The following is a 16641-nucleotide window of genomic DNA, read 5'->3' on the forward strand; positions in this document are numbered from 1 at the left end:
CATTATGATGAGAAATGTGAAGGTGCACCTCCCTCTCCCCCTCCTCTCCACAGACCTGGCTCAGAGTCCAACCCAGTGGTTTCAAGAGGCAAAGAGTCTGAGTGAGCAGCTGAGAGGAGCCTACACCAAGGCCGCTTTCCGCCACATCAATCTGCCAGAGGTGTGTTCCGGCCTCGGCACTGACCACTTGCTTGGTTGTGACCTGTCCATGGTTTCAAAGCACATCAGCAGGCCAGTGCAAGAGGCCTCGATGCTTCCTGAGGTCCTCAGCAATCTCAACTCCGTCATGTGTGTGGAGGGGGAAACTGGCAGTGGGAAGACAACCTTCCTGAAGAAAACAGCTTTTCTCTGGGCATCAGGATGCTGTCCCCTGCTGAACAGGTTCCAGCTGGTCTTCTACATCTCCCTTGGTTCCACCAGACCAGACCAGGGGCTGGCTGACATCATCTGTGGCCAACTCCTAGAGGCAGGAGGATGCATCAGTGAAGTGGGCCTGAGCAGCATCATCCAGCAGTTAAAACACCAGGTGCTGTTCCTGTTGGATGACTATCATGGGATGGACTCACTGCCCCAAGCCATCGAAACCCTGATTACAAGAAACTACCTGACCCGAACCTGCTTATTGATCACTGTCCATACAAACAGGGCCAGGAACATCCGCCCATACCTAGATACAATTCTAGAGATCAAAGAGTTTCCCTTCTATAACACTATCTCTGTATTACGGAAGCTATTCTCACATGATCTAACCCGTGTGGAAGAGTTTATAGTTTACTTTGTAAATAATGAAGATTTACAGGGAATTCACAAAACTCCTCTCTTTATGGCAGCAGTCTGTACTGACTGGTTTCAAAATCCTTCTGACCAGTCCTTTCATGATGTGGCAGCTTTCAAATCCTATATGAAATACCTTTCCTTAAATCACAAGGCTACACCTGAGCCTCTCAAGGCCACTGTGTCCTCATGTGGCCAGCTGGCCTTGAGAGGCCTTTTTTCATCTTGCTTTGAGTTCAGTAGTGATGACCTCTCAGAAGCAGGTGTTGATGAAGATGAAGATCTGACCACCTGCTTGATGAGCAAATTCTCTGCCCAGAGACTGAGACCTGTCTACCGGTTCTTAAGTCCTTTGTTCCAAGAATTTCTGGCTGCCATGAGGCTATCTGAACTCCTGGCTTCAGAAAGGCAGGAAGACCAAGATCTGGGACTTGATTATTTGAGAAAAATTAATTCACCCATGAAGGCTATAAACTCCTATAACATATTTTTGAACTATGTCTGTAGCCATCCTTCATCAAAGGCAGGGCCAAAAATTGTATCTCATTTGCTTCCATTGGTGGATGATAAAGAGTCGCTGGAGAACATGTCTGAAGATGAGGATTACATGAAGCTGCATCCAGAAACTTCCCTGTGGATGCAGTTTGTTCGGGGGTTGTGGCAGGTATCTCCTGAAGCCTTCTCTTCATTCGTTTCAGAACATCTACTGAGCATCGCTCTAAACTTTGCTTATGAAAGCAACACGGTGGCTGCCTGTTCTCCATTTATTTTGCAGTTCCTTCGAGGGAGAACACTGGCTTTGAAAGTACTGAATTATCAGTACTTTGGGGACCACCCAGAAAGCCTGCTATTATTGAGGGGTATAAAATTTTCCATAAATGGAAACAAAACAACATCTCGTGTAGATTATGCATTCAAGACATATTTTGAAAAAATGCAGCCACCAACTATTGATCAAGACTACACATCTGCCTTTGAGCATATAAATGAATGGAAGAAAACTTCTATTGCATATGAGGAGGCTGTAAAGAACCATATAAATATCCGACCCAGGGCCCTACCAGACATCAGTGCTGGCTACTGGAAACTGTCCCCCAAGCCGTACAAGATCCCTAGGCTGGAAGTTGGAGTGGACAACATGGGTCCAACAGACCCAGCACTGCTCCAGGTCCTAATGGAAGTCTTCTCAGCATCACAGAATATCGAACTCCATTTGAACCACAGCAGTGGCTTTCTTGAAAGCATCCGCTCAGCTCTGGAGCTAAATAAGACCTCTGTCACCAAGTGCTCCATGCACAGACTGGAGCTCAGCGCAGCAGAACAGGAGCTGCTTCTCAGCTTGCCTGCTCTGCAGTCTCTTGAGGTCTCAGGGACAAACCAGTTACCAGGTATCCCCGGGTGTCACTTAACCATTCTGGTTGACACCGTGTTTTCTTATTCTTAGTTTTATATGAATGAAACTTCTCAGGCACAAGGTCATAAATGTGCCTTGACAGAAGAGATCTAAGTACTTTTACTGTTTGGGACAGTGTATGATTCAGTGACAGTCCCTGAATCATAGAATGGGTTTGAAGTATCTCAGACAAAACTAGGAAAACATTAACATCAGTATTTCATCTCTCAAGGTCATTAATAAGGGAGTTTGAATTGTTTGTTGTTGATAAATGATAGAGAATCATCTGCACCCTCACTGCCTGAAAGGGGGGGGGGGTAGCTTCTCCATAATATCAGTGTAAAAGTGGGAAATAATCTCCATTTATTTCTGTCTTGAACTCTCAATTATATTGGATAGTTTTCAATGTGAGCTCCACCTACATTTCATTAAGTCTGTTTCTAGGTTTTGATATCACTGTAAATATTTAACTTTTTAATTTTATGATCATTCATAGTAAAGCTTTTGTTCTCATTGGCCTGTTAAATGATTGGACATGCTTTGCTTTTATGTATGTTGAAAAGAATTTTTTAGCCGGGCGGTGGTGGCGCACGCCTTTAATCCCAGCACTCGGGAGGCAGAGCCAGGCGGATCTTTGTGAGTTCGAGGCTAGCCTGGTCTACAGAGCGAGATCCAGGAAAGTCAGAAAGCTGCACAGAGAAACCCTGTCTCGAAAAACCAAAAAAAAAAAAAAAAGAATTTTTTTTTTTTTTTGAGATGATGTCTTCTGTAGCCCAGATTGGTCTTAACTTTATTATGTACTTGTTCCATCTCTCTCCACCTCCCCAGAAAATTACAGGGCATCCTGTCCCTGAAAAGGCATCTAAATTTAATGATAAATACCAACTCATTCTGAAAGCACTGATTAACTTTTAAGTAAACTGGCTGGAGATAAAGCTCCATTGGTTGATTTCTTGCCTAGCACAAATAGCTGGCTTTGAGCCATAGCACTTTGTCTCCAAAAACCAAAACCAAAACAAACCAAGACAACAACAACAACAACAACAACAACAAAACACCAAAATAAAATAAAACAAACATTTTGTCAAGGCATTGAGGTTCATACCCGCACTTGTAGGAATCCAGAGGGTGAGTGAAGAGGGCTGTCCTGACTTTGAGACTAGCCTGGGCTATATAATGAATGAGTCTGGACCAGCCAATGCTACAGAGTAAAATTTTGTCAAACAAAACAAAACAAACAGAATCATCATTTTTTCTGTTGCAAGAGTTCTTCTTTGTCTTGTGGATTTTAACCTAAACCTATCAAAACTCTTTATCACACATGTTTTTTTGAAAAACATTTTCTCCTGTTCTGTAGATTGTCATTGTAATGTCATCTGACACATGAACAATTGTCAATTTGATAAGGTCTATATTAGTCAGGGTCTGTATTAGTCTAGAGGAACAGAACTTATGGAATGAGTCTAGATATAAACAGAAAGGGGATTTATTAAAATGGCTTACAGGCTGTGGTCCAGCTAGTCCAACAATGGCTGTCTACCCATAGAAGGTCCAAGAATCTAGTAGTTGTTGAGTCTATGAGGCTAGATGTCTCAGCTGGTCATCAATATGCCAGAATCCTAAAGAAGTAGACTGTAATACCAGTGAATGAATGTCTTTTCTAGGGAGAGTGAGAGCAAGCAGGCAAAGAGAGAGCTTCCTTCTTCCATGTCCTTATAGAGACTATCAGGAGAGGCCCAGATTAACGATGGATCTTCCCACTCCAAAATCCAGATTAGAAGTTGATCTCCCCACTTCAAATGATCTAATTTGGAAAAAAAATCCCTCAGGTGTGCCCAGTCCATTTAGGTTTTAGTTAATTTTAAATGCAGTCAAGTTAACAACCAAGAATAGCCACCCCAGGTCCAATTTTTTTTTTTTTTGCTACTGCTTTTTATAGCATATCTAAGGATCCATCATGAAATCTAAGGTTGTGAGGACTATCTGTTTTCTTCTAAGAGTTCTATAGTTTTAGCTCTTAAGTGTGTCATTGATCCAATTTGTTACTTTTTTGTGAGTTAGAGTAAGAGTCTAACTGTGTTCTTTTACATGTACAAAACCAGTTGTTACCACGCTGTTATTGGTTGGGGAGCTGTCTTATTAATTTTGTGAGTCTGGAGAGCACCATGGAGCTTCTCCTATGCTCAATGACCAGCAGATACTGCAGACAGCAGGTTCTTCATGGATGTGCTTCCTAAACAGATGTTAGGATCTCTGAGATGTTTTGTTATGAAAATATCTAAAAATCACAGCACACTTAAGAACACCCACTCGGGACTCTTGAGTGATGGAAACTATGTGCTGCTTCCCAGATCAACTCTTCGCTAACTTGGACAAGTTTCTGAGCCTGAAAGAACTGTCTGTGGGACTAGCTGTCATACCAAATGTGCTTTCAGTCATCCCTGGAGATTTCCCAAACCTCCACCACATGGAGAAGTTATCCATCCAAACTTCCACAGAGTCTGACCTCTCCAAACTGGGTAAGAATGGCGCTTGGACCTCCCAGGTCATATTTCAGCTGGAAAAGCTACTTGGCTAATAATTGTTAGAATCATGAAATCATCATTAGTTAAAACTTCTGTGGGCCTGAGAGCATAAACTATGTCCATGGGAAGGTGTAGGAATGGCACCCTTCCTCGGAGATTGATTTGTAACTCTTGAGTCTTTACTATATGCTAAGAACTGTTCTGAGCGCTTCACAAATCCTAACACACTCCTCACACTCACTGTGTGAGGGAAGGCACTGTGACCGTTGACACTGTGCATCTGGGGAAATGAAGGCACAAAGAAAGACATTAAGTGACTGGCTCAGGTTTATTCAGCTCAGCTAGTGTATCTTCAGGCCGTTGCTGTTGTAGGCACAGCCATGCAGCTGTGTTAAGCCCGATGCTGTTCTGTGTCCTCACTCAGGGAAACCTAATCTTTCCTTCTCTTCTTCCTACATCTTTACTAAGCAAATTACAGGGCATCCTGTCCTGATGTTGCCCTGATGTTTAGGCTTTCTTTCTCTTCCTCTGAAGCCCTGCCTTCAACCTGGTACTGCACTGGATTCCCGAACTCCATTGCTGAACATGCCACCTTAACTCAAACACCTTGTTTTTCTTATCTTCCTCTCCAAAATTATTTGTAGTGTCCTTGGTTTTGGTTTCAAGCTGTTTGTACTTACACATCTGCCTGCCGAGGCAGAAGGAAATCTTATAAGTAGCAATCTGAACCCTTTCCCCCCTTTCTCCCTAGCCTAGCCTCGTGCTTGATGGACAGCTATGCAGCCATGTTTCTAAAATGCATCATTTAGCAAAATGCTTTAAAATATGATAGGCCGCTTGATTTGGTGCACACTGAACACTGAAGCCTAAGAAAAATGTCAATCTGGAGCTGACATGCAAAAGATCATCACGGTGGGGCATGGCGCTGCACACCTGTAACCCTAGCATGTGAGAAGCTAAAGGGGAAGGCTACCCCAAGTTCAAAATCATTGAATTCGAGGTCAGTCAGAGCTACACTGTAAGACTCTGACTCAAAAAAAGAAAAAAAAATCTCACTCTTGTAATACATGGCATGCCTTGTACTCTTAAAACACTGTGATAGATTCCTGTTCCAACTGGTCTCAATTAAGACTCTGTTTCTAATCAAAAGGAAAACATGTGTATCCTCACTGATTAATCTTCAAAAACTAGGTATTCCGTACATGAGGGCAAATGCCACTGCCTCTTGACTCTCAGCAATCTAACTTTTTAAAAGCTCCAAACCACCATCTATTGTGATGACTCGATTATAAAGTATCTCCCACAGGAAAAACAAAACAAAACAAAAACAAACAAACAAAATAGTTTGAGGGTGCATGAGCAAGCACAAACACAAATAGATACATATAATAAGGTATTTTTAAATAAAAAATAAACTTCAACAATTTATGCTTCAGAATTATCCTTCCTTTTATGTTACTTTGTATAGAATTTTCATTACATAAATGCAATATACAAATACAGAGACATTAGGGTTCAAAGGTAAAGGTGGCTTTTATGCATTTGGTCTCAGATTCATGGTCTCAGATTCATGGTGTGTGTGTGTGTGTGTGTGTGTGTGTGTGTGTGTGTGTGTGTGTGTGTGTGTGAACGACAGTGAAGTCTGTATTGTTTGGGGACTCTCTTGGAACCTGTGACCAAAAACTTGAAGGGAAGTTTACTGTGTCTGGTACTGGGGTTATTGTTAGTCTATGGTGAGCCCCTATTTGAACTTTGAGAGGTGAAAACTGATCCAGAGAGCATCGGGAGCTTCTCCCACGTTATCTGTTCGTTAGTCCATTGCAGAATCCAGTGTGGCCTGAGCACTAGCTCAGTGCGTCACTGCCTGTTAAATTGCTGTGGCTGAGCTGGTGGATTGAGAGGCCAATTCTGATGGGAATTTGTAGCCTTCTCTAGTTTCTGAATATCCTTCGTCTTTTCCAGTTAATTTGATCCAGAACTCTCCAAATCTTCATGTTTTCCACCTGGAATGTGATTTCTTTTGGAACTGTGAGTCTCTCATGACTGTGCTTGCTTCCTGCAAGAAACTCAGAGAGATTGAGCTTTCTGGACAATGCTTTGAAGCCATGCCATTTGGTAAGAACTATATAACATTGATTTTAGATGCTCCTGTGCACCAAGTCATTAAATACTCTAGAATTAAAAGGCTGCTGGTGTCACAGAAACAGTGACAGCACCTGACTTCAGTGTGTCTTTCACAACAATGAAGTGCATCTGTGTCTACCACGTAACCATTTCATTTTCAGAATTGTTTCCTCTGCTTAGTCATAGTAATTCAATCTGAATATTATATCACCTTTCATCTTACTTCAGTGGTATTCCTCTGTGTCACAGGAAATGTATCTGAACTAACTAAATTTTATTTTCCTTTTCCTAGTCACTATTTTGCCAAATTTTGTTTCTCTGAAGATACTGAATCTTAAACGCCAACAATTTCCAGATAAGGAAGCATCAGAAAAGTTTGGTAAGTTTATAAAACAGTGTTTCTTTATTCTTTATCTCCCCTGCCCCCTGCCCCCACGTCCTCCTCCTTCTCCCCTTCCCCCACTCCACCTTCTCCAGTGAACCCACAACAGAGCAAGCTGTGAATGGTTGTCTCTTGATTATTGGTTAGGGGGTTTCTGTTGCTGTGATAAAACACCATGACCAAAAGCAGCTTGGGGAGCACAGAGTTTATTTCAGTTTTCAACTCTCAGGTCCCACTCCATCACTGAGGGAAATCAGGGCAGAAACCTGAAGGCAGGAACTGAAGCAGAGGTCTGCTGTTTGCTGGCTTTTTCCTCTTGGCCGGCTCAGCCTGCTTTCTTATAGCCCCCGTGGTCACCTGTCCAGGGGTGGAACCACCCACAGTAAGCTGGGCCCTCCCACGTCAGTTATCAATCTAGAAAATGCACTTCAGACAGGCCCACAAGACTATTTGGTGGAGGCATTTTCTCAGTTGAGCATCCCTCTTCCAAAATGACTCTGGCTTGTGTCAGTTTGATGTAAAACGGCCAGGAACAACATCCATGGTGATTGGTTCTGGGACTGCTGCTGATGCCAACATTTAGAAGATGCTCCAGTCTATGATATAAAAGGTGTAGTGTTTGCATGTGACCCTATCGTCCATGTACGTCAAACCATCTCTGAATTGCTTGCAATGCCTAATACAAAATGTGCTACATAAACAGTATTGTGTTGTTCAAGGAATATGACAAGGGGGAAATGCCTGTGTATGTTTGGACATAATTTTAAAATTATTTCAGGTCTAGCAAAATGGCTCAGAGCATTACAAGAGCTTGCTGCCAAGCTTGAAGCCACTTCCTCCGCAGGACATGCAGAGTAGGAGGAGAGAACTAACTTAGGCATCTTGTCTTCTGACCTCCACACACACTCTCTCACACACACACACACACATACACACACACACAATTAATTAAATGTAATAAAAATTGAACCTGTGGTGGGTAGAATGTGCTGATACAGAGGGTCAGCTGGACCAGCTATGCTGGTCGTTAGGAGGACACCATAGTGATGCTCAGTATCACCCCCACATGCCATCATTGTTGGTCACACACATCCTGACACTTGATCTCATTAAATGCAAAGTTCTCAGACTCACTGACCTCTTAGGAGAGAATTTGGTCATAATAGCACTGTGTAATGTCATTGTCTGGCATCCACTCCAAATATGCAATGTCCTTTTTGTTTCAATGGTTTCTGGAATACATATTAAACTTCTATTTAAGGTTAAGAAAATATGACACAGAATCAACAAAATGATAAATATAAGAAGAGTTTAGGTACTTTGACCTAAGAACTGATTGTGAAAATAATGGACTTTCATGGGAAACACTCTAACAAGTTAAATAAAGGGAAGGAAGAGAATGCAGATATGGGGTACAGAACTGTATCTTCACAATGTTTCTCAAACTTACCATGCATAAAGAGAGCCTGAGTTTACCCTTGCTTTCTCTTCTCTTCATATAGAGACAGGAACAGGGTGTGTGTGGATGCACGCATGTGGGTTTTGTTTGTGGGGAGATTAGATGGGTAATTCAGTGTGTTAAAATATCAGGGACAGAATCAGGCACCCAGATGATGACTAGCATGTATCACATGTTAATTGTGCCAAAAAGACATGGAGTATAATGAGTGCTAAGTCTCTGCACTGTGGAACAAAGAATTTACATGCATTTAAAGGGCAGAATGGGACAGCCAGATGGATTCCTCAGAGGGATTAGAAGAGGTGGGATGGCAAGGTAGGGGGCCAAAGTCTCTCTGCAGTTAGGACAGTGACCTGCAGTGGAGGCCCTGCTTTAGAAGAGAGAGCAGAAATGGAAAGACAGCCTGGACCTGTGTGAAGAGTCAGGTTGGGGGAGGATGGAGGATCCAGCTGCAGAGAGCAGCAGGGAGCAGCTGTGTGCTGACCCCTTCTCCTTTCCTTGGAGAGCACAGTGACAAGGAGGGCCTCTGCTGGGTGGGGCCTCCTAGACTGCAGGATGTCTAGGCCATCAGCTGCTCGCTCATGCTGGGACTACTACTGAGGATGGCTTTGTGGTGTCTCCCACAGCACAGGCTCTGGGTTCTCTCAGGAACCTGGAGGAACTGCTCCTTCCCAGTGGGGACGGGATTCACCAAGTGGCCAAACTGATTGTCTGGCAGTGTCTGCAGCTTCGGTGTCTCCGAGTTCTTGCCTTTAAGGAGACTTTGGATGACGACAGTGTGATGGAAATCGGTGAGTTTCCCTCAGAGAAGGGTTTCCCCCTGTGTGGAAGCAGTGGCTTCATTGGAGCTGTCTGCTGCGAATGTCTAGAATGGGAAAGTCTTCCAAACTGTTCCTCATTTCCACCAGCACACTGTTTCATGTCGTGTCGTTCTGCAGATAGGTTCATCCCGTTCTGACTGGAGGTCAACAGCCTCCTTTTTTTAAGTGGGGTTATAGAAGCCGTCCACCTGTGGTTTGTTTCCCCAGTACTGGAAATTGAAATCAGTGCCCCAGACACACACTAGATCAGTGATCTACCCCTGCACCATGGACCACTAAATCTGTGTTCTGACAGTTGGTGTTCCATACACCTGGCAGATCCTCTGTTAGTCAATTGAATATTGACAGTATGTAAGCAAATGTGCAACAAGCTGAAACGTAGAACTGGATCAATGTTCCTGTTCACATTGTAAGTGTAGAGTCAACCAGATGAGGACGCAGACCTGTGTGCATTCTGCAACTGTGCCCTCCTCTTCCTACACAGACAACTGCTGCACTGCTTTCTTTACCATAGAGTCATTTGCCACAGACTCCTCATGGAAGGGGGTTCTGTGCAATAGACACTGTTTTGTCTGAAATATGTGTGTGCTTCCTATTCCTAGTAACACATGTGACCAGAATGATTGATTTCACTGCTGTGTGTCATTCCATTATTTGACTGATCTGCACTCTGTGTGTCCATTCACTGGGTACTTGAGTTGTTTCTAGTAGTTGGTATCTATGAAGTGCTTCTAAGAACTTTCTTACACAGTATCCATGTTTAATAATGTCTAGGGTGAAATTTCTGAGTTACCCTACATAGATTGATTAAAAGTGTGTTTTGGGTTAGATGTGTCACATGCCTGTATTTCAACACTTGGGAGGTTAAAGAGTTCGAGGATTTCTTAGTTCAAGGCTAGGCTGGGTTACCTGAGACTTTGAGCACAAACAATTAAAGAACAAACGATCAAACCTCTCCATGGTGTTTACCCATTTTCACCCTCACCAGAGTTTGCTTCATGTTCTGGCTCTGGGAGGTTTTGTCAATCTCTTACAGTTAGGCACTCTGATGATTCTCGTGGGTAGAAAAACCCAAACCTGAAGCTGGATTAGATCTTCACTTCCAAAGTCATGGGTCCATGGCCATTGAGAATTCACCATGTTTTGGCTCCATTTCCTTCAGAGCCCCTGCTCTCAGTAACCAGGGAGTCCCTTCTGGGCTATAGGTGGAAGACACTGTAGTAGCCAGTGAGAGGACAAGCTGTTAGGACTGTCACCTTCTGTACTCTGCAAAAATGGAGACGCTGTTGCCACAATTTCTCAGTTTCTTCTACTGTAACTTTCCTTGACGTATGTCCTTCTGTGAGACAAGAAGAGAAGTCCACATTGCCATGGCAGTCAAAGCTGTGTGTGCTCAACTTCCTGACCTCTGCTTCCTCCAAACTGCTTGTGCTTTGGACAGGTGGTTCCCTATCAACCAAGCAGCCATTTAGTGCTTTCAAAGAATGGTCTCTAAAACGTCATGTTGAGCATTTCCCACTTTCATCATGGTGGGTGTGGGAGTGGTACCAATAACTTGTCACCATTACTGAAATCGTCAGGATTTTTTTTTTCATAAATGTTTCTTTTCCAGCCAAGGGAGCAACCAGTGGAGGTTTCCAGAAACTTGAGACCTTAGATCTTTCAATGAACCACAAGATTACAGAGGAAGGGTACAGACATTTCTTTCAAGCCCTGGACAACCTGCCAAGCTTACAAGTGCTCAACATCTGCAGGCGAATCCCAGATTCCATCCAAGTTCAGGCCACAACTGTCAAGGCTCTGAGTCAGTGTGTGTCCCGACTGCCCAGCCTCACCAGGCTTGAGATGCTCAGTTGGCTCCTGGATGAAGAGGACATGAAAGTGATTAATGCTGTGAAGGAGAGACACCCTCAGTCCCAACGCTTGACTGTCTTCTGGAAATGGATAGTGCCCTTCTCTCCTGTCATTCAGAAGTAAAGGATGCAGCCAAAGGCTACCAGTGGTTCTAGAAACCCAATTTTCCAATGCATCTCACTTTAGCTGAGGGTGGGATAACGCCAGAATTTAGGACACTGAGGCAGGAGATACCAGCTTGGGTTATATAGTAAGACCATGCCTCCAAACCAAAACCAACACCAAACCATTTTACTAGTAATTGCATATACAAGACTGCTTATTAACTATGGAAGGCTGATAATTTTTCCATTATTTTTATTTTATATGGATGAGTGTTTTTGCCTGCATTTATGTCTGTGCATCACATGGGTGTCTAGTGTCTGCAAAGGACCAAAAAGTGTATTGAATCCCCCAGGGTCTGGAGTTATAGATGGTTGAGTGTCTCCATTTGGGTGCTGGGAACTGTACCTTTGTCTTATAAAAGCAACAAGTACTCCTAATCCCTGAATCACCTCTCCAGCCCAAGTCCAGTGATTTATTAAAATAGACCATCACTGAACTTAGGAGCTATGATGAGCTGTCCTTGTATGGTCCTTCTGTCTAAAGACTAGAGCTTCACTAAGGTTCATACCTAGAACCCTCCATTGTCAAGGTCAACAGGAACAGGCAGGGAACGGAGCACTGATCTATGTAAAAGCCACAGTATTAAGGAGTATTTGATGGAGGTAAGAAATGGCCAGTTTAAGGATGAGTCAGTCCCACCCATGGTGAAGCACGAGCTGACTTTAGCACAGGATGCAGAGGACTCTTTGCAGAGATGCTCTTTAGTCTTTGCAGGGCTTCTGTAGAGTCACCAGCCTTGGTGTGGCCATGCTTGCTCACACCATCTCCCATCCATTGTCGATGTGAGGAAGAAAGTGGGCTTAGAGAAAACTGCTTTTGTTCCAGAGGCTTTTGAGATCTTTGCATGTGATGTAGTGGTCTCATGGTTTTCTTAGGAATCCACGGTACTTGGTATATTTGATTCTATCTAGTAAGCACTTCTAGATGTATTCATGTGGTAGTTTGAATAGGAATGATCCCCATAGGCTCATATATTTGAATGCTTGGTCATCAGAGAGTGACACTATTAGGAGGTAATGTGTCACTGCGGGGATTGTTTCTTGTTGTACAGACGTGGGGAACATCAGAAACAACCAAACCACTGCAGTTCTGATTTAACCTTTAAACTGCTTCCCAAATTACTTCCGGTAGCCTTTGATCCCTGAAACAATGTAAGCCCCACTCTGCTAAAAGACCAAGGGCTAACCCTCGATGCGCTGATCCTTGACCTTCTTATATCTGTCAATAAAGCAAGCAGGGGTGTGTGTGTGGAGTTTTGCACAGGTCCTGACAGCCATAAACAAAATTATAATCCCAAGATTCTCAAAATCAAATGTTTTGCTAGCATCTGCATCAGCTGAGTCCAGAGAGTTCGCAGTAGTAGGAGTATATGTTTTCCTTCGTCAAGTATTTCTGTAGATAAAACCATTTACTGAATGCAACTCAAAATATAAATCATACATGCTTGATATAGATACCAGTCAGCGTTATATAGTGAGTCTCTCTCCAATATATATACTCTCCAAATAATATGTATTTATAATATATGTAATTATATATTATTTAATATATAGCTATCTATCCATATATATTATTTGGACAATAATACCTCAGAAATTAACCAATGCTCCCTCAGAACTTTACATGTTTTACTCTTGATTTGGACACTGTAATTTTAGAAAGTCTACTTTAATTCAGTATGGAGATGATTTTACTGCTTAATTCTTCATCTATGAAGGACTCAGCATTTGACTCAGGGTTTCTGTTACAATGGGCTTATCAGGGTCTAAGACTCACTTCAATAAGCTTTACTTCTGAGAAGAAATGGTGCCTTATCCAGGCTGTGACATCAGCAAAGGAAGTCTTCAGAAAAAATTAATATCATCCAACTTTATCTTCAGACATCGATGGAAGACACACATAAGATTCCTTGGACTTGCATGCAGTGTATCGAGGGCTGTCTGTCCCCAAGTTTGGACTAACAGGTCCACAAACTAAAAAGAACACACTGTCAACTTCTCTTCAGGAAACAAAACACAAGGCCCTTGATAAACTTAAAAGCACATCGTAAAGTCCTCCTGTGTTAGGACTCCCTAACTCTAAATCCTTTGTATTGCCCGAGAATGAAACAAACAAGCCTGAGAAGTCCCCACATTCAAACACAGGCAGGAAAAACACCCAGCCTCACATGGGACAGATCTAAAAGATCTGACTCAAATCTCCCACAGAGTCAGGACGGCACAACCATTTATCTCTTTGGTTGGCTAAATATTGGCTTTAGGATCTTGGTTTGGGATCCTGTCAGACTCTGGGTCCTATCTCCCTGCTGATTCTGGTGAAAACATTTGTTGAGCCCCATGGTTTCTTAAGAGCCTTAAAGCTTGTCAGTAGCCATTAGCTCAGCAAAAGATCCACCCCACCGCCCGCCAGTACTGACAGACAAAAGCTGCCTGTTGTGGCACTTGGTTTAAAAAATCTATTAAAATTCCCCTTTGTTATCTGCAAGGGCCTGAACAGGTACCTACCGGGGCAGAGAACTAGTTATAATCCGGTCACATTCTCAGATCACCCCAGAGCGGGAGACTTTATAACATAGTAACAATTGGGGCCACAGTTTGTACACCCCTAGGCCATGCCAACTCCTAAACATAGCCACAGAACAGAAACTAAGCCATTTTTAATTTCCTTGAAATGCAAGCGCTCAACAAATACACTCAAGCTTTTTCTTGAGAGTATGACGAAGTTAAAACAGCTAGTTTTGGGCAAACGAGCTTGTAAAGCTCCATTTACTTCAAAAGGATACATGTTTTTAGGGCCCATCACAAGACATCACTGAATTTCTTCCTTTAAGCTCTGTAAAGTGTGCAGTAACTCTTGACAGCCACCCTTGGCTTCTCACAGTCACACACTGTTCTGTGTGTACAATGCACTCTTTTTTTAAACGATGTGATTTTATCTGTACAGATCCTACGGTGCCTTTCTCACCGCATGGTGGGTCTTGGAGTAACTCCTTTTCATCTCTCCTCCAAGAGAAAGGAGGAGCTTGCGACCTAGATCTGAAGGCTCCTGTGTGGTTTCTTTGAAGACACCCAGTGCTCAGCTCGAGAAAGTAGACGGGACCTCCATCCTCTCCTTCACCGCACTAAGAGAGCACCAAAGCATTTGTGGCCAAGTCTCATTTATTAGGCAGGGAAAGGACAATTCTAAATAGAAAGGCAAGAAAAGCTGTATGGGGAAATGAGTCCATGATCCGGCTGTAAAAGATACCAAGCCTTTGAAAATCTGTAATGGAGACAAGGCCAAACCATGCAAGACATACTTAAAATATAAAACTGTAACAAAGGTGAAGAGTCTCCAAATGCTTCGCGAAACAAGAAATAATATTTCTTTCTCAACTTCTTTGGCTCAAAGGACAAAAAGGACCACAGCAATTAACCTTGGGTTTCTCAAGTCACTACTGCCTGTTGATAAACAGACAGATTCGACTGCAATGAAAATGTCTCCCTAGCTAGGGTCGGCTCACTTGAAGGAGGGTGAATTTGAGATGGATTCTGTAAGGCTAATTGAGCGAGGTCAGTCGAGGTCAGGACTGAGAAGGGCTTGCAATTAATTAAACGCTCCCCAGGTGCTGGGAAGCCACTGCAGTTAGTGATGCTGGGCAGCTGACTGGTGTGAATTGGCAGACATTGATCAGGAAATTTGACTTTAGCTAGCCCACCCCAGACCCTGGGAAGGTTACAGTGTGTCAACGGTAGGCCCTCCGGGTCTTGCAAGACTTTGATGAGAGTGGCTGAGTTGTGATAAATATAGATTTTTTTCTGACTGCAAATATAGTCGTCCATTCAGGGAAGAATGAATACTCTTGGGTCCCTTCCTTGGGCTAACAGACTATGGAAATAATGGTCATCAAGCAATTGGAATTTTCTGGGGACTCTTATGCTAGAAGAAACTTGTCTCCTAGAAAGAGATGTTACTCAGTTTTGACAATGTGCCAGACCACCTTGCAGGAGACACTGGATCTGAGACAAGAGGGTTGGGGGAGCACCCCTTCAAAGGGACTGCTTAATTATGCAGTCCTCCTGCCTTGTATTTAACCCTAAACCTCAAGTAAGAACCTGAAGATGGACATGGGTGGGTCACTGGACCTCTTTGTTCCCTTCCCAGTGTGATCCTGGTGACTACCCTTTCTCTGTTTAAGTGACCTACTGAGGGCAGGAGGCTTCGCCTACCTTATGGGGCCACCAGGGCCCAGGTTCTGACTGTAACTCTGATAACAGGAAGAGTCCATGGGTTTGCAGTCCATAGGCAAATGACTGTATAAGTCACTGTGTGTGTTACTTGTTTTATGGACAGTCCCTTTTAAACACAGCCCCCGTTACTCAGCAGATATGTCTTAATATTGACTAGTGAGTTGTTTCATTCATGTTCTTTAATACTAACTTATAGAAACTATATCTACCTATTCATATATATCTATATCTATATATCTATATATATGTTGGGTTTTTTTGAAACAGGGTTTCTTTGTGTAGCCCTGGCTGTCACTCTGTAGACCAGGCCAGCTGTGAAGTCACAGAGAACCACCTGCCTCTGCCATCCAAGTGCTGGGATTAAAGGCGTGCTCCACCACAGCTCAGCCAGAAGCCATATTCTTTCCTGAAGTTTTTTTTTTTAAAGTAATATTAACCCAGGAACATGAATATTTTATTTTATTTTATTTTTTATTTTTTTTTTTTTTTTTTGGTTTTTCGAGACAGGGTTTCTCTGTGTAGCTTTGCGCCTTTCCTGGAACTTGCTTTGGAGACCAGGCTGGCCTCGAACTCACAAAGATCCGCCTGCCTCTGCCTCCCGAGTGCTGGGATTAAAGGCGTGCGCCACCACCGCCCGGCTCATGAATATTTTATATGCATATACCAATAAAAAAATGAATGATGGTGCCGTGGAGTAAGCAGTCTTTTGTTCAGTAGTTGTCTGAGAACAGTTTCTTTCTGCAAAAAGTGTCTGTCCTTTTTGAGGAATCTTTTTTTTTAATCTGCTTTGAATTTATGATTATCAAACCTAGCTTTTTTTTTTTTTTTTTTAATTTATTTTAATTTATTTTGCAATACAATTCAGTTCTACATATCGGTCACGGATTCCCTTGTTCTCCCCCCTCCCGTCCCCCT

General features: G+C 43.0%; 1 protein-coding gene across 2 annotated transcripts in view; it reads left to right on the top strand.

The window, feature by feature from the left end:
• Positions 1 to 16392, top strand: part of LOC128113619 (baculoviral IAP repeat-containing protein 1e-like) — a 38521-nt gene extending 22129 nt beyond the window's left edge. For both annotated transcript variants that reach the window (XM_052743435.1, XM_052743433.1), the window contains 6 exons: positions 54 to 2162; positions 4519 to 4686; positions 6655 to 6807; positions 7109 to 7195; positions 9284 to 9448; positions 11091 to 16392. In XM_052743435.1, coding sequence (XP_052599395.1) covers positions 54 to 2162; positions 4519 to 4686; positions 6655 to 6807; positions 7109 to 7195; positions 9284 to 9448; positions 11091 to 11455 — 3047 coding nt within the window. In that variant the 3' untranslated portion in view covers positions 11456 to 16392. The remainder of the gene's footprint in view (positions 1 to 53; positions 2163 to 4518; positions 4687 to 6654; positions 6808 to 7108; positions 7196 to 9283; positions 9449 to 11090) is intronic.
• Positions 16393 to 16641: the final 249 nt, after the last annotated feature.

This window comes from Peromyscus californicus, unplaced genomic scaffold, assembly GCF_007827085.1.
Source record: "Peromyscus californicus insignis strain IS unplaced genomic scaffold, ASM782708v3 Scaffold_18__1_contigs__length_77618521, whole genome shotgun sequence".
Lineage (NCBI taxonomy): Eukaryota > Metazoa > Chordata > Mammalia > Rodentia > Cricetidae > Peromyscus > Peromyscus californicus.